Source organism: Bubalus kerabau, chromosome 12 (assembly GCF_029407905.1).
Source record: "Bubalus kerabau isolate K-KA32 ecotype Philippines breed swamp buffalo chromosome 12, PCC_UOA_SB_1v2, whole genome shotgun sequence".
NCBI lineage: Eukaryota > Metazoa > Chordata > Mammalia > Artiodactyla > Bovidae > Bubalus > Bubalus kerabau.
Genome location: NC_073635.1, coordinates 13,042,541 through 13,061,072, shown reverse-complemented (window position 1 = coordinate 13,061,072; position 18,532 = coordinate 13,042,541). Strand labels below are relative to the sequence as shown.

At 38.4% G+C, this 18,532-nt stretch overlaps 1 protein-coding gene across 4 annotated transcripts in view; it reads right to left on the bottom strand.

The window, feature by feature from the left end:
* DGKH (diacylglycerol kinase eta) overlaps window positions 1–18,532 on the bottom strand; it is a 220,572-nt gene that overhangs the window by 71,901 nt on the left and 130,139 nt on the right. For 2 of the 4 annotated variants that reach the window (XM_055541973.1, XM_055541974.1), the window contains exons 5-10: window positions 14,061–14,165; window positions 13,656–13,788; window positions 7,928–8,034; window positions 7,158–7,283; window positions 2,970–3,072; window positions 1,723–1,882 (exon numbers count right to left, since the gene is read on the bottom strand). In XM_055541973.1, coding sequence (XP_055397948.1) covers window positions 1,723–1,882; window positions 2,970–3,072; window positions 7,158–7,283; window positions 7,928–8,034; window positions 13,656–13,788; window positions 14,061–14,165 — 734 coding nt within the window. Of the gene's footprint in view, window positions 1–1,722; window positions 1,883–2,969; window positions 3,073–7,157; window positions 7,284–7,927; window positions 8,035–13,655; window positions 13,789–14,060; window positions 14,166–15,069; window positions 15,319–15,346; window positions 15,956–18,532 lie in introns of those variants that run through there. The other 2 variants (XM_055541976.1, XM_055541977.1) reach the window with 2 other exon arrangements.

The window sequence follows — 18,532 nt, the reverse complement described above, 5'->3', positions numbered from 1 at the left end:
CAGATTAAATATAAGAACTCTTACAGGTGAATCATACTATAAAAATTAATTTGAGTGCAATGTGGAACTCACAAAAATGTCTTAATCATAAAGAGGAAAGAGGATTATACACAGAAATGGAGACAAAATTAGGAAGAAAGGGGAATGAGAAATGCAAAAACAAAAAAGAAGCAGAACCCAGGAAAGATTATTAAAGGTTAAGTGATAGGCGATAGTAAAAGTAGTGATTTTTTTTCTTTCTATCACAAGGATATATTATTTCCATGAGTAGCATATTAATACCAGGGTGGAGAATCCAGGGCACTGATGTTCTTGAGTGGCATGGGGGCGATTCCTAAAGAGATCCACCAAACATCACTAACGTACCCCCACCACACTGCTAGCAGTTTTTTAACTTCCTCTTTTCCTTTTCTCAGGTCAATCTTTTTACTTCTGCCTTCCTTCATCTCAAATTTTGACATATCTCACCCTCTGAATGTACCTTTGTATACCTCAAGTATTGTGGAAAATAGAAAAAATATGGAGACAATCTCAAGAAGTTTCACAAAGGAAGTTCCTTGGAATTTTAGAGGATGAGTAGAAAAAATGAGTAGAAAAAATAAGATATTGGAGCCATGAAGGGTTATAAAACAGATATGCTAGAAGGGGAGACAAAGCTAATCAGCAATGGGAGAGACAGAGGTGATGAGAGAAGCTAGATGGGGAAGTGCCAGGACCCATGCAGGGGGAAGGAAGGGAGGTACAGCACCTAAGGAAGGACTCGGGTTCAAATGAAGAGTGATACCCAGGGAACCAGAAGGGCCTGAGATAGCACGAAAAAGGCAATGGAAACAAGAAGGAAGGCCCCGAAGGGACAAAAGTGAAAAGGGGCACAAAGAGAGACTGAGAAGAGAAACAGAGAAGACGGGAGAGTGCTGGAGCACAAAACCCAACAGGCCTTTTCAGGAACTGGGATCTAAAGTCTTCATTTCTACTTCGGCATTAACAGTGGATTCAAGAGAAAAGCCAAGCTGGTGTGAGCAAATCGGAAAGAGAGTGTATGCCCCTGGTTCAGACGACTCAATACCACCTCTTCAACGAAAATCATGTGTGTGTATATATATATATATATATATATATATATATATATACACACACACTAAAAATGTATTCAAAGTGCCTCAAGGCATATTTTCCATCACTGAAACACTTAATTTTTCCCCCAGATTTTAAGTTACATGACATTCCAGAAAGTTTGAAATGGACAGTTAACAAAAGTACTTTCTGTCATTTATGGGAACCAAGTCTGAAATCCTTGAGAACTCGTTTCTGAGATCCACAAGAGTATCTGTGTTTTGGTTAAATAACTGATTATTTGTATTGTATATAGTTCAATACTAGCCTCCCAATGCAAATCATTTTCTGAAGTTATTTTTTTGTATTTCTCCATTTACACAAGTTGGTCTACTTCTGTAGAGCTAAGCAAACAGAACTGTTTGATGTAGGATATATTCTACAACATTTTCTAAACAAATTTTAGAACTTTGGGCACACAGGAAGTTATATAAATATCAAAACGGTTGTGTTAAAATTTATAATTAGAATGTTAAAAAAAGGGAGGTGTGAGAAGATCAACCCAGAGGCGTCTAGATGAATCTACAATTTTCATGAACTGAAAAACCAAATGTACTTCACACTTAGTGCTACATTTCATTCAAGGAAGATTTGTCAGTAATCAATTACCCCAAATGAGGACCGCCATTCATCAAATCAAACACCTGAGCTGGATTTAGTAACTGTTTAAATCGACGAAGAAACTTTACTCCCTGATTATCTCCACTCTTAGAATTGACAAAAACCAATAAAGGACTAACACAGAATGAAAATGTTGCTCTACAGAAACCTGTGGGGAAAAAAACAAAAACACAATGTAAGATCAATATGCACCGCTTTCTCAACAAAACTTTAGAAGAAAAACAGTTAAGTTCATACTTCAGAGCCCCCATATGCAGACAGGTTTATTACTCACATATTAAGAACACAGAACTTACCTTCTAAAATATAAGCTATAATGAAAAATCATACAAAAGATGGTAAAAGTATTAAGCACAGATAATTTGAGATCTACCACTTGCCCTAACAACACTTAATCATTAAGAGAAACCAATTATAGTCTACAAATTCACAGTTGTTAAAGGATTCATGCTAATTTTCAGTATTATACAATATTTAACACCTCCTTCTTAAGGTCTCAGAAAGTATTTTTAAATTTTATAATAAATAACAGAACTTTGATATGTTGGGGCTTAGGGGGAGGCAGTTAACAGCATAGGTTAAAAAAAATCATATCTTCTGCAGCTTCTAGTAGCTATGATATCTACTGGCATATTTCTATAAAAAGTTTGAAAAGCATAAAGCACTTTATTGATGCAAAACATTAATAATAGTTTATGGTAAAAGCCTTCTGTAATACGGTTTGTTTACAAAGAAGTGATAAGTATGCTATCCCCAAACCGGTGTTGTCAATGGGTTCTTCCATATGTACAATTAAGTCATAAAACAGTAACACTAAAAAAAGTGAATGAATGTATGGGACTATAAATTCCTACAATGAAACGATAGAAAAATGGGTTTCAAAAAGAGCTTTGCTAATGGGCAGTTTCAATTACAGAGGGGAAAACATGCTTATAAAAAATTAATTTGTTCAGGTTGCATTTTCTTACAGAATAACGATCTTATTTGATTTGCTGAAATGTAAAATCTATAAATCTTATACACCGTAATTTCACCACTGTGTTAATAGTTATGTTAAACCTTAATTTTAAAATGTTCTTGTATAAATTAAATGTACTGTTCTGCAATTGAAATGGAAGTATTATATATAAACTGACCAGAATAACCAACTACAGTGTTATTTATACTAGGGAAATAGTGTACATATCAACATTTGATAAACCAGGAATATACATACTTCTACTACTGATACTTACCATCAGAATCAGTGCTGTTCAGTGCAATTGGAGGTATGACAGATACTTTACATTGGCCAAGTGGACATACAGGATGATATAAATCTTTACAGGCAGTGTGTACCTAGGAGCAAAGAAATAAACCTTCAGGAATCACTAAACACACATCCATGTTTTGTTATGGTACAAACTATGTCTAAGGAACTGAAAAATGAAGATTAAGTGCATCTTCAAATGTCCAGGAATTCATAAATTATTTTAATGGCACAGTGTTTATATTTCTAAGGAATGGACTAATCATTTTAGAGATGGGAATTTGATTTGGTTTGTGCAGTCTGTTTTCGTGGGTGACTCAGGCAAGTAGTATGTAGTCAGTAAATGCCTGGTGAGAGCAAGGAGAGAGGAAGAGATAGAGGAAGGAGGACAGAGGAAGGAAGAAGGAAGAAGGGGAAAGAGGAAGGGAGGGAAGAAGGGATGAAGAAGGGAAGCAAACCAGTATGCGTCCAGCATCACTGTCCATAGGAAAAACTGATGACATTGACCATACAAAATTCTTACAGAATATAATGAAAATAAAAACAGTCTGCAAGGTGTCTGCAGGGATCCTGCAACTTTCTATTCACACCTTTTTTATAACGCCGTCATGCTAGTACAGTTATAAGGACATCTGTGCCTACTGTCTCAGCTAGACTGCCCGCTCAGTAACGAAAAGAGAAAGGTCTTATTATCTCCCACTCATCTTGAGAAGTGATCCACATCACCAGCACTCAGCAGATGTCATAATTCCGTAGGAAAAAAAGTTTCAAGGTCACTCAAGCTTTGGAAACATATAATGTAGGACCTAGGCAAGAGTTGGAGAAGGCAATGGCACCCCACTCCAGTACTCCTGCCTGGAAAATCCCATGGATGGAGGAGCTTGGTAGGCTGCAGTCCATGCGGTCGCTAGGAGTCGGACACGACTCAGTGACTTCACTTTCACTTTTCACTTTCATGCATTGGAGAAGGAAATGGCAACCCACTCCAGTGTTCTTGCCTGGAGAATCTCAGGGACGGGAGAGCCTGGTGGGCTGCCGTCTATGGGGTCGCAGAGAGTTGGACACGACTGAAGTGACTTAGCAGTAGCAGTAGGCAGGAGAAGGCAGTGGCACCCCACTCCAGTACTCTTGCCTAGAAAATCCCATGGACGGAGGAGCCTGGTAGGCTGCATTCCATGGGGTCGCTAAGAGTCGGACACGACTGAGCGACTTCCCTTTCACTTTTCACTTTCATCCATTGGAGAAGGAAATGACAACCCACTCCAGTGTTCTTGCCTGGAGAATCCCAGGGACGGGGGAGCCTGGTGGGCTGCCGTCTATGGGGTCACACAGAGTCGGACACGACTGAAGTGACTTAGCAGCAGTAGCAGGACCTAGGCAATTTAGAATAATTTATGTATCTACCTAGAGAGCTTTTAAATGCTTCATCAGTAAAAGCAGGCACTTCATAAAGCACTTATTTAATGTGGTTTTATTTCATTAGTCCTTTAGAAAACTGGCATATCAGTTAAATATATTTATCAAAACTTTTAGGAAAATAATTGAAATTTGATAGTGATTCTTATTCTGCTGATGACCTGATTTGGGACAGTTTCTTTTATGATTTATAATAATTAATCCATCAGGATTTTAGAAAAATGAAAATGCACAGTTTTAAAAGAAAAAAGTTTGAGAGTCATGAAACAAAACAGAAAAATATTTATAACAGTGTTAAATGAAAAAAGCAGAGATAAAGTTGTATCTTCACTATTTTTACAAAAAAGGTAAAACTATGTCCAAAAACTGGGCAACAGTTGGAAAACTTAGGAGGTGATTCATTAAGGTTGTGGAAATACGGGTTGGTTTGGTTTTGAACCAAGTGACTACATTTAGACACTAGAGATTCTGCTGTTAGAAACTCATAGTCTAAAGGCAAAATAATATCATAACAGATAAATGATAGTGTATGTGATGTACAAGATTAAGAGGGATGGAAAAGGTGGCAACAGAGGATGAGATGGCTGGATGGCATCACCGACTCAGACACGACTGAGCGACTGAATAACAGCAAGCTTTCCTTTTTGGTTACTGTAAGTTTATCTCCTATGTCTGCAGGATAAATTAGGAGTTTGGGATTAACATACACACACTACTGTATATAAAATAGATAACCAACAAGAACCTGCTGTACAGTACAGGGAACTCTACTCAATATTTTGTGTAGCTACAAGGGAAAGGAATCTGAAAATTAATATATATACATACGTATGTTTACTTATGTATAAATGAATCACTGTGCAGTACACCTGAAACGAATATGCCGCTGTACATCAAGCATACTTCAGTTAAAAAAAATAATAGCTGACTAAAGATAAGTAGAGAGCTATATATTGCAGGTAAAGACAACTTTTATAAAATCCTTCTAAAATGAATCATCACACAGATGATCTCATTTCTTTTCAAACCAATACAATATTGTAAAGTAAAAAAAAAAAGTTATGAAAAGAGCAGCTGCGGTTTCAGAAGGAGAGAAATAGACTTCAGTAAATGTAGACTAATAAAAGCAGTGGTAAAGACATACATCAGCAGTTACCCCCCCAAAAAAAGAAATCTTAGGTGGGACGGAATCGTGACTTAAAATCTGGTTTGAATGGCACAAGAGTGTTTTCAGGGTTAGGGTTGCACGAAAACTCCAAAAAGAGAGAGATTATCCAATATAGTCTGTATATTATATTAAATGGGATTTAAAAAGTAACACCTATGGCAATAAAAGAGGCAATTGATGAAGGAAAACAAAATCATGGCAATCAGGAGAATTATGTTTGATTCAAAGATGAAAAAGAAACACAAGATAACCTATCAGTCCTGACTAAAAAGTCATAGGACTTATTTTTCCTCCATGGCTCACGGAATCGATTTCATGGATTACAAAATCAAGACATCATATGCAGACCTCTTGCATTCACTGATTTTCAAATCAACAGTATTTTTAAAATTTTTATTAACCTTATTTTTTATTTTAATTTTAATTTTTTGGCCACATCATGAAAAGATTTTAGTTCCTGGACCAGGGATTGAACTCACACCTCTGCAGTGGAAATACAGACTCTTAACCACTGAACCACCACGGAAGTCCCTTCAACGTACTTACTGAGAGCAATGGTTTCCCATCTTTTTTGTTGCGGGGAGGGGGTGACTTCCAAGACTCAAAACTTGACCAAACAACTTGCGTTGGCAAGGCAATCAGCACCCTAGTTGGACAGCATCGCCCAGTGCTCAGGTGGGCGCACACTGCCTCCTCGCCCTGTTGTCTTTTAGCCCCACGTCACCCTCTGAGGGCCGTGAGGTCACCCTGAGGTCCTGTTCGGACCGCCCTCCTGCAGCATGGAGGCCCAGTCCTCACACAGACTGTCAGAGGTGGGACCATTCCTTGCCGCGGGCTCCATGCTGTGCTGTATCTGCTTCCCATCACTTGCCTACACGTGCAAAGAAGATTTTAAATATCTACTCATTTCTAAAACATAAATGCATACACTTTAAAATGTATCAGTGCATGGCCTATTGAATTTGGCTTCTTTCTGTCAAGAGAACATGCATGGGGTTGCAGCAAACCCACACCTTGCTTGTCAGTCAAAATCTGGTGGCTTTCTGTCAGCAACAGGTGTTAAAATGGGCTGAAAATAGCAAACCACTAGATGCGGCTAAAGCTTGATGAAAAACAGTAAGACTGTGAGAAAGAGGTCTTCAGATAAAAGAAATATGTAACAAGAACGGGTGTCACAAACAGCAAACGTGCAGAAGTAGCCAGAGTGGAAGGAATACACTTCGAAAAAGGTGCATCTTAAAATGGGCTTCCCTGGTAGCTCAGCTGGTAAAGAAATGCAGGAGACCACCTGCAATGTGGGGAACGTGGGTTCCATCCCTGGGTCAGGAAGATCCCCGGAGGAGGAAATGGCAACCCACTCCAGTATTCTTGCCTGGGAATTCCCATGGACAGAGAAGCCTGGCGGGCTACAGTCCACGGGGTCACAAGAGTCAGACACGACTAAGCGACTAAACCACCACCACCAAAACGGGTACGTGTACCATCGGCTGTGCTCCGCCATAAATTCTTAGCTTTGTCTCTAAATCACATAGATGAAAAGATGCAGGAAGAGTCATTTCTTTTAATGGAGAATATTCATAAAACTCTCACCATCGTTCTACACCAAAGGCATCTCCAATCTTGAAGACGGAGAACACTGCCACACGTTTTGTCGCAGACGGCACACTTGGCGCTCACGGGCAAGTTACCCTCGAGCCACTGGTGAGGCATAGCCACCTACACAGCAGGAAGAAAGGGCAGTCGAGTTAAAGACCGTGGAGGACATCATACAATGATTTCTTACTCTATGGAATCAGCAGCATGTATCATTCCTGGCATGTGTGCATTTCCCCCACTTTCAATGAGCATCTATTATGCCCAAGCACGATAGGGATACAAAAATAAAACTAAACCCCTACCCTGCAGGATGTGTATTCTCGCTGAGCACAGAGAGGGATTATCATAAAGTGACCAGGAAGGGGTATCAGAGATTTGCATGCAAAGGAGATAAGGTTTTGAAGGTGGGGGAGCAGGCCCCAAAGTCTGAGTGACTGTCTGGGTATACAGCTGAGCTGAGCCTTACAGAGTACCTTAGTCGGCCAGATAAGGGTCTGCAACATCAGCCCAGCCCAACAACCCCTCCTAAGCCCTTACACACCAATCCTCTTAAAATTTAAGAGCTGAAAGAAGCTACGAAGGATTGAATTGAAAATAAAAAGTCACAATCTACCCAAACTTTCCATCTAGTCCTAATGATCAACACTTCCTCTTAACTTCCTGTTGTAATTTAACTAATTAGATGGCTCCCACTGAACTTCCAGGCGAGCAGAGAACGAAGGAGTAGGGGTGCCCGGGAGAGAGGGGAGAGGGAGGGAGCCTACCCCGTCCTCGTTCTCGATGATGTCCTTCCCGATGGAGGCCAGGGTCGTCCACTTGCAGTTGTTCGTTGCCCTCACTGCACAGCGTTTGTGAGCCTTGAATTTACACACTAAAAAAAAGCCAACCATTGCTAAGTGAACATGTACTTTTGGACCAACGATGAAAGGAAATCACAGCATGAAATTTCAAGGGGCTGGGGAGGGTGAGTAGAAGAAAGACAATATTTTTTAAAGTTTCTATTACTCTTCAATAACAGTCAATATTCTAAAAATCAAATATGATTATGTGGTTATGAAGCATTCTGATCAAGCTACAGATTGCTACTTAAAGAGATTTCACTTACTCCTAAAAGAAGAAAGGAAATAAATACTAAAAGAATTAATTCTTGAGAAAGGAAACAACACACACACACAAGAAGATAAAATTCGATAATACAGGAGTTCGGTAACATCCAATTTCTAAGTCTGGGTGTTGATTACATAAAAGCATTTAATTTGTGAAAATTCAACAAACTGTGTACCCTTCTGATGTTTTCTTTTTTCTGTTCGTATATTACACTTAAATAAAAAGTCTGAAAATATCAGAGAGATAAAGAACAAGATAATTCAGGGGAATTTGAAAGTCCAAGTACGTCAAGAAAATATCCAGACATCATGGGAAATACATTGACGAGGGTCACAAAGACGGCACTCTTTTAAAAGTGTCCTGTTGGGACTTCCCTGATGGTCCAGTGGCCAAGACTCTGTGCTCCCAATGCAGGGTCCCCAGGTTCAATCCCGGATCAAGGAACTAGATCCCACATGTCACAACTAACACCCAGTACAGCCAAATAAATATTTTTTAAAAAGTATCTTGTTGGAAGTGAGTAAGTAAAAAAGAGAAAAACAAACATCGCATACTAACGCAAATATATGGAATCTAGAAAGATGGTACTGATGAAATAATCACAAACATAGAGAACAGACTTATGTACACGGGGCAGGGGGGGCAGGGGGTAAGGGAGGAGAGGGTGGGATGCAAAGAGACAGTAATATGGAAACACACATTACCATGTGTAAAAGAGACAGCCTTTGGGAACTTGCCCTGTGACTCAGTGAACTCAAACCAGAACTCTGTAACAGCTGAGAGGGGTGGGATGGGGAGGGAGGCGGGAGGAGGTTCGGGGGAGTGACTTAGGTAAATCTACGGCTGATTCATGCTGATGTCTGGCAGAAACCAACATAACACTGTAAAGCAACTGTGTGTGTTAGTCACTCAGTCGCATCGAACTCTTTGCGACCCCATGGACTGTAGCCCGCCAGGCTCCTGTGTCCATGGGATTGTCCAGGCAAGAATACTGGAATGGGTTGCCGTGCCCTCCTCCAGGGAATCTTCCTGATCCAGGGATTGAACCCGTGTCTCCCACATTGCAGGTGGATTCTTTACCATTGAGCCACCAGGGAAGCCCACCAAGGACACGCATTAACATACATTTAGCCAATTGCTAATGAATATTGACATTATAAAGAGTTTCTGACTTTTCAGAGAAATATTTAAAAGTAGAGATATTTTGGTAGAAACATAACAAGGTACCTGTTGCAAATTCAAAATGAAAAGGTGGCTCCTTTTTGCATGGTTTTTGAATTTCTGCCAGTAAACCATTAACAAATTTGAAATAACAGGTTATGAGCTCTTCTCTTTAAATTGTCTTAATTTAATATAACATGAAAACAAACAGGTCAAGTAAAATAAATGAGATGCCTATATAGCCAAATGTTCAGAATGCTTCAGGTATCATAAATAGCCAGTATATAAATGGCCACTTAAATTGAGCCGTTTCTCCTTAAAAACAATATGAGTACATAGATACTGGCAATGTTTCATTTACCTGCTCTTTTGTGTACACTGACACATTCTTTCCTGGAAATCATAATATTTTTGCTGTAAATGACTTTGTGACTCAAGCACAGACCTCATACAGAAAACAAATTTTCCACTTAACTTTATTGCTGAGAAACAGCAATGTAAAGAAACAGCATTGCAGAAGGTAAGCTTTGTTTGAAAAGTTACTTCAGCATGATATCTGCTCCCTTTTGCTATAAGGCAAGTGACTTTTACATGAGTTAGTATTTTAAATTATTTAAATGGCTCAATCTGTTATTTTATTTCTCAAAAGAATGGTTTTAGTTTTAAAAAAGCAAGCTGTTTTCTAAGTACAAATAAGTGTTGATAGTCAATAACTTTTCTAAGAGACAAAGAAGGAAGTAATATAAAGAGGGCAACAGGGTCTAATTTCATGGCCTTTTGATGATTTTGCCGTTAAAAATTAAACAGTTCATGAAAAATAAAAATCACTTTTGTAATAATATTACTTCATGCAATGAGCATTGAGAATCACAAAGGTGTTTAATATAATATATAACGATTAAAATAAAACAAATGAATGAAATTATGGTCACTAAGGAATGGACATGAGGAATAGGCACCTTAATTTGGTAGGTGACAATTTTCTCCAAACAAGTGATTCTGAAATAAAGCATTTTTTCCTGACCTGTAATACAGCCATTATTTTAAACCACAGAACTTAAAAAATACACTGGCTTGTAATAAAATTATGATCCTTTATTGCAATACAGTCTTTAACAAGTTTTAAGTGTTCAACAGTGGTTAAGACAAAAATTCATAAATACCCGTGTAGAGATATTTTAAGCTGTTGATTAAAAAGAATTACCATCTAACTTTTTATTCTTAGAGTGCTGTTTAAATACCTGAGAATCACAATTATGCTCTGAAATTATAATTAACATTCTCAATTGATTTAGGGAATTATCTGTGAAATGCATTTTCTGCCTTCTGTTTTTCATTCATATATTTTATATATGCAAGGCTTTAAAATAATTCAGTTATTGTTCAACACAAGCCTAGAAGACAAATCAGTACAGACTCCTTTTACTGTGAAAAAGGGGCAGAAAGACTAAGTAAATATAGTATTGGTGTTGCACCCTGGAAGATGGATTCTATTATAATACTTTATTCATTGTCATTTTTGAATGAATTTTTCCTGAATTTGCACCTCTGTTATAACTTTAAAAATTTTTTGTGTTGTAAGCCTTTGGTTTTGCTAAACAAGCAGTTTATGCAGATTTCAAGGGGATTTCTAAAGTTTAACTTTGTTTACAATAAACACATCCTAAATAACTACAGTCTCAAAGAATAAAAAGGCTTCCCTGGTGGTTCATTGTAGAGAATGCCCCTGAAAATGCAGGAGATCCTTGGGTTTGATCCTTGGATCGGGAAGATCCCCTGGAGAAGGGAATGGCTACCCACTCCAGTATTCTTGCCTAGGAAATCCCATGGACAGAGGAGCCTGGTGGGCTACAGCCCATGGGGTCACAAAAGAGTCAGACATGACTTAGCAACTAAACAATAAAACAACACAAAATAAAAGGCAACTTTTTTGGGTATTCATAAAACCTTTGGGATTTCTAAAATCTGCTACAGTTCTAAATATACTAATGGCAAGATTTAAAATTTTTATCAACAAAAAAAATTGAATACTAACCTATATTCCTCTAAAAGATAATTTAAAAATGCTATAATTGAGACTTTAAAAATCAGAAATTTAATTATCAATAGAATAATATAACACATCTTTTTAAAGACTTGGAAGCTTTTTATCCTCACTAGCTAATGTAATTTTCATTTTTCTTTTAAAATGCTTAGAAAAATATCCAGTCATCCCACTGTTAAGTTCAACTCCTTTACAATTAAATATATTTAATAATGCATAACTCTCAGATCAGAAGGGCACCACAGATCAGTTCTAACAATATCTAAGATACTAATAGATATGATTTTTTTTTAGCAGTTTGAGGAATAACAGACTATAAGGTAACTGTAGGGGGGCTTCCCTTATAGCTCAGTTCGTAAAGAATCTGCCTGCAGTGCAGGGGACCTGGGTTCAATTCCTGGGTTGGGAAGATTCTCTGGAGAAGGAAATGGCAACCCACTCCAGTATTCTTGCCTGGAGAATCCCATGGACAAAGGAGACCGGCAGGCTATAGTCCATGGGGTCACAAGAATCGCACATGACTTAGAGACTAAACCACCAACCAAGGTAATTGTACAAAGACCTTCAGAATAACTCCATATAATCACTGAAGTCAGAAAGACTAATTATGTCTTTGTTTTCAATCATTTGTTAAATCTAAAAAAAATGTTTATGTCTCCTCCAAATTCTCATTTTCATGAATTTTAATGCATCAGGCCATGATACAATCTCTAATTGTTTGCTTGATGAATTTCTTATACAACTCACCTACAAATGTGTACAATTTATCTGACTAGAAAAACAGCATCATTGTATGCATTCTCTTATTTCATTTTTATAGTATTCTGTGAGATATAAATGACTATTATCCCCATTTTAGAGAGGAGGAAGCAAAAGTCTAAAAGGGTTAAACTAGTCCTGGTCATAGTCTGTAGTGTTGAAACTGGAATCTGAACCCACAGAGTTTAACTACAGAACTTTATTCTTACGCACTAAGCCGTGTCATGTTAAATAGCTGAAAAACTGATGTATCTTGGATTTTATAATTCAAAATGAGTTAAAACTGTGACTCTATTTCTAATTTATTATTTAATTGTAATAGTTATATTACAAAATTACCTAAGAATTTTTTGTATTAAGAGAGAAAAGCTAATAATAGTATTATATGTGGTTTAAAAAGAGGTACACAGTGATGGAACCACTGAGCTATTAAATAAATCAAAAGAAGGTATGAGTTTTCTCCTGGTGATGTTAAGTGGTCACTTCTCTTAAATTTAAAAATAACCCACAAATCCTGTGATGAGAACAACAGCATAGACCTTATTTTTATAAAACTTTAAAGAAATTTAAAAGGATGTGTGTGAGTGTTAGTAATTTAAAAGGATGTGTGTGAGTGTTAGTCGCTCATTCATGTCTGACTCTTTGCAACCCCATGGACTGTAGACAGCCAACTTCTCTGTCCGTGGGATTCTCCAGGCAAGAATACTGGAGTGGATTGCCATTCCCTTCTCCAGAGGATCTTTCTGATCCAGGGATCAAACCCAAGTCTCCTGCATTGCAAGCAGATTCTTTAGCATCTGAGCCACCAGGGAAGCCCCATTAACATTAAACACAAATGAAATAAAACATTTAAAATGACGTAGTATAAGTAACCATCAGAAATTCTGCCAAAAGAGTGTATACTGTCCACCAGAAAGTTTTGCCCTCTATAATCAAACAGAACAGAAAAAGAATACTGGAAAATGAGAATGAAATACACAGTCTACAGAGTTTTCTTTACCAGTAGATGCTAGTTCCTGAGGAGGGAAATGCCATACTTTGATTTATGCATGTATGCTCACTCACTCAGTTGTGTCCTACTCTTTGGGGCTATTTGGACCAGAGCCCACCAAGCTGCTCTGTCCATGGGATTTTTCAGGCAAGAATACTGGAGTGGGTTGATATTTCCTCCTTCAGATGATTTTATGTTATCTTTTCCTAAGCTAAACTATTTTCTAAGTCATTCGTATCTGGGCAGAGCTCCATTTGAAGCCACAGTTTAAGGACAACACTCTGGTCCCCCAGGAGGCTCCCACTTACTGCTTCCACCCAAGGGCAATGTCTTGCTGCGATGCTGTTTCTCTGTTCACAGAGGTGCCGGTGGCGGCGTGTTTACAGGAAGGACAGTGTTGGAGGAGGACACGCCCTGGATGCTACTGTACCTTCGCAGGACAGGCCATGGGAGGTGACTCCAGAAAGACTCTCTCGGCACACGTTACAGAAAGTGGGGCGGGCGTGGGAGCACGCGTACCAGTTATGCATCCCTGAGAAATGTTCCACGTTAAACTGGGCCACCTGGAAACGAGATGTCAGTGTAGGTTTGCCAAACGCGAGAACAGGACTACATGCAGAAGGTACATAATGATGACCGAAATTTCAAATCCATTATTTTTAAAACTAAAACACTTTGCTTTAGCTAAAAAAAAAACAACAAAAACTATATCAGGTTTAAACAGGTTGCTGAATGAATCTACACATACTTTTTCCCCCCACAGAATATAGCTGTAGCATTATAGATCACATTTATTCTCTAAGAGCACAAGAGGACAAGAGAGATGCTACTTTACCTCGTAAGGTTCTCTGGTCTGTACAGACTTCAGCGAGCTGATCCAATCCTCCATCTCTTTCCTGTTCTCAGCACACAGCATTAGTCTTCTAAATGGAGTGATTATCTGAAAGGGATAATTCAACCTAATGACTGCTAACAGGCAACAAAGAGAGGTTATTATAAGACCTAACATCTTGCAAGGTGATTCTATTTCTAACCTTTGAGTCCTTACTTCCTTGATGAAGAAAGTATGATGCTCTATAATGTAAATGGATTTAATTCTCACTGTGGTACAGAATGTTTCTAGGAAAGACACATTCTGACGAATCTTTTCTAGTTTTTTATCTCATTGCTATTCACTTATCAGGCTTTTCAGCCCTTTACCCAAGTCTATGAACTCAAATGAGCAGAGTATTCTGATTTCATGGAATATATCTTGAAAATTAACTTAAAATATACTTCAAAATAATTCACAGTAAGCTTAGAATTAATACATTTTCCAATATGGAAATTTTTTAAATTCAAAAATCAAAGGAAAGTAATATTAAATGATTTCATAATGGGTTCATTACAGTTTCAAGACTATTCTAAGTAATGTTGGGTTTACACATCCTTCCCATGGCCTATTGTAATATGATTTCTGTGATGAACTTTTCTTCCTATTGTGTAGAACTCCACTGTACTACTTTTTAGTGAGAGCAGGGAAGAGGAATTAGCATGCAAGTCCTTTAGCTGGCTTTAAGAGAAGAAAATAATTGTGACTTTCATCTTTTTTCTCATGTTACTAAAGAAGGCAAATTCATTACACCAAGAATCTTAAAGCAAGAGGAATAAAAACTTCATGCTGTTATAGTACCAAAAGTAAGATTCTTCGAGGTAAGATTCTGAAATGACTTGAAAGCAGACACTATTTATGTGTGAATACAATACTCAGGTTGTAATCTTGAAGTTGCTACACCCAAAGCATTTACGGAAAGAAGGGACCATTTATTTATTTGTGAAAGAAAAACAAAATGTCACATTACTACCTGGAAACTAATTCCGAATAATAAATTATATATTTATTTATAGAGCAAACAAGAAATTTTCTCAGGTTAAAAGCCATTTGGTTGAGTGATAATCTACATATTGCATTAGAGAGCAGATTTCCCAAGTTATGGAAAAGTAATAATTATATTAAAAACAAACAAACACGGAGCACTTCTCCAAAAGAGTAGAGTGGCAAGCCTCAATCACTACAGCTCATCTTAGGAAATAAGTCCTTTCTTCAAAGCCACAGAGCTCAGCACAGCTGTAGCTACTCACCGGTCATTGCCTATTGCCTCCTCTCAACCGTCATTAGTTAAGGCTGACAATCCTTCCGCAGACCAAGGGGACTTTAGTACACTGCACAGGCACTCGTGCTTAAATACAGCTGGCCAGAAGTCACGTGGATGGGGAGCACGAACCACTCAGCACTGAGTATTTGTTAATTGCACATGAAATTGAACAGAACCTCACTTTTCTTCTGTTTTCCACTAGGCTCTCTGGATAAAGCTTATTAGCAATTGGTCACTCCTCTTCCTCAATAAATAGTTAATGCAAAGAGCAATGCCTCCCTCATTACTTACAAGCCAAATGGATGCTTTATTGCTTCAAAATGTTTTTCCAGGACAGCTCATCGAGTGCAGCAGAGAGGTACCATTAAATGATAAAACACCCCTGGCTCCAGTGACTGGCACAACACTCCAGAAATATCTGCATGTCAATGGGACTGACTGAGTAAATCTGGTATTTAAATAAGTATCACCTCCTGTATGCTTGACTTAATTTTTCTGCTATATGATATGATGTCACTTTAAGGATTCCTTCTCTTTCATTATGGCCTTAGAGTGAGTGAGATGCATATCATACAGGTAAATAAACCAGGCTTGCTATCTTATTCTTTCATTTTGTTTTTGTTGATGTTAATTTCTTAGTAAAGCAGGATGTCTGATGGTTTTAACTATCTTTAATGGCTTTAAAAGCCATTGCGAATTCTATATAAAGAGGGTAAAGAAAGATGGAGAAATAGCTTCTAATTTTTCTTGCAGTTTTTGGAACTACATTAAAGCCTCAATGCTGAAGGATTTCAGCAACATAAATCATGCATGTACTTCATGCATTCACAAAGAAAAATGTTTACACTTTCAAATTCTCCTTTAAAAAAAAATGCACTTTAAAATGGGCAATAATAAGCCAGTAAAGATAATATATTCTTAAAATATAAGACTTTTTAAAGCCATACAGACATTATAAATAATTGGGATTTACAAGCCTTGTGATTAAGAAATCTACTGATAATCAAGTTAAGATGTTGATCCAGAAAAAGGAAATCCTCCATAAATCGTGAAATGCAGAGAGATCTCCTTTTGCGGCTGCAGGACCAAAAATACCTCAGGGAGCAGCCCAGAACTGGCTGGGCTGAACAGAAGGCAAGACTGGTTCACCAGGCAAACCGGTAACACCTCCCAGATTGCCCCTTTCCCCTGTGGGTTAATCGCTCATCCATTCGCCAAAGCACAAGTCTTCTCCCCACCTTTAACGTAAATTCTTCCTCATCACCGAGAAGAGGAGCAAAAGAATGTGACGTGACAGTCACAGCCGCTAACTGATGGGCTCTGGCTGCATCGTCACCGAACCCCATTAAACTACAGTAGTCCCTCATCCAAAGCTTTATTAGGAAAATATCTGAGAAGCAGCAAACTCTGAGAATTACTTAGTTCTACTCTGAAAGCCTTTTTATTACAACAGACAAGGGAGTAGGGTGGGGAGATCGAAGGACAGAGGCAAGGCCATTCCCAGGGTAGACCACGTTTGTGGATGCTCACTCAGTCTCGCCTGACTCTTTGTGACCCCAGGGACTGCAGCCCACCAGGCTCCTCCCGTCCACGGGATTTCCCAGGCAAGAATACTGGTGTGGGTTGCCATTTCCCTCTCCAGGGGATCTTTCTGACCCAGGAATCGAACCTGTGTCTCCTGTTTTGGAAGGTGGATTCTTTACCCACTAAGTCATCGGGGAAGCCCTACTGGAGGCCAAAGCTAGGATGTTTCTGGAAGTAGAGGACTTTTTCCCTTTATTGTGGGATTTGCACTTTACCTATTCTAAGGCATCCCCAGCTTCCCTGGTGGTTCACCAGTAAAGAACTCACCTGCCAATGAGGAGACATGGGTTCGATCCCTGGGGTACAAAGGAAAGACATCTAACACTACTATGTATAAGATACATAACCAACAAATACCTACTGTACAGCACAAGGGAGCCCTTCTCAAAATTCTATGATAACCTATGTGTGAAAAGTATATGAAAAAGAATGAATATATATATAGAGAGAGATAGATATAACTGAATCACCTTGCTGTACACCTGAACTAACAGAACATTGTAAAGCAACTACAATCCAATAAATTTTTTTTAAAAAGGAAAGATACCTAAATTAGTTTTTTAAGTGCTACCTTGAATAAAACACAAACTCTGCAGAAACAGAGATACTCTTTCACATTGATGGTTACTAGCCTATAAGGATTAATCCAACAACATGATTATGTTGTAAAGGGATCATTCATTTCTCAGTCCAGTAAAGCATGTAAATATAAAAAACAGATACAAAACAACCTGGCATTAGTATATAAAATTATACCAAAGAGAAACATTAAGAATTTAAATACATGAACAGGAAAAAACAAATAACTGTATTGGTCATCTTTCAGTGAAAGAACTGTAGACAATTTAAATATTTTGTTTTGGTTTGCCTGTGGTTTCTAAAGCTAACATGTAGTATTTCAGTCATAAAAACATTCTTTAATTTTTTTTTACTAACATTAGAACAGGAACTTAAAACTTTGCACTGTTTCAAAGCAGGAGTTTTCAAACTTGGCCGTACTTTAAAATCACCTGGGAGACTTTAAAAAATTCCAGTGTCAAGGCCATGCTCCACGCTGATGAACTCGGAACATAAGAGGGTGGGATCCAGCTACCAGTGGTAATTTTTTTAAACTCCCAAGTGATTCCAAAGTGCAGCCAAGTTTGAGAGCCAACATTCTAAAGATGCGTGCATGCTCAGTCACTCAGGCGTTCAGTCGTGTCCGACTCTTTGTGACTTCATGGACTATAGTCTTTCAGGCTCTTCTGTCCATGGGATTTCCCAGGCAAGAATATAGGAGTGGGTTGCCATTTCTAAAGATACTTTATTGTAAATTCCCAACTGGAAACCACAAATGTAACAACAGAGTGATTCAGTGTCTAAACCCTGAAGTCAGACTTAGAATGAATACCAACAGCATCCTTCCTTAGGTGTGTGGCTAGGAACGCCTCCTGGCTCTCTGAGCCTCAGTTTCGCATCTGCAAAGAGAGGCTGGAGCAGCTCCTCACAGCGCTGCAGAGTGTGGTGTGGATTAGGGAGACAATCCAAGCAAAGCCCTCAGCACAGTGTCTGTTAGGAAGCCAGAGATGAGATGAGGTACATATTCACG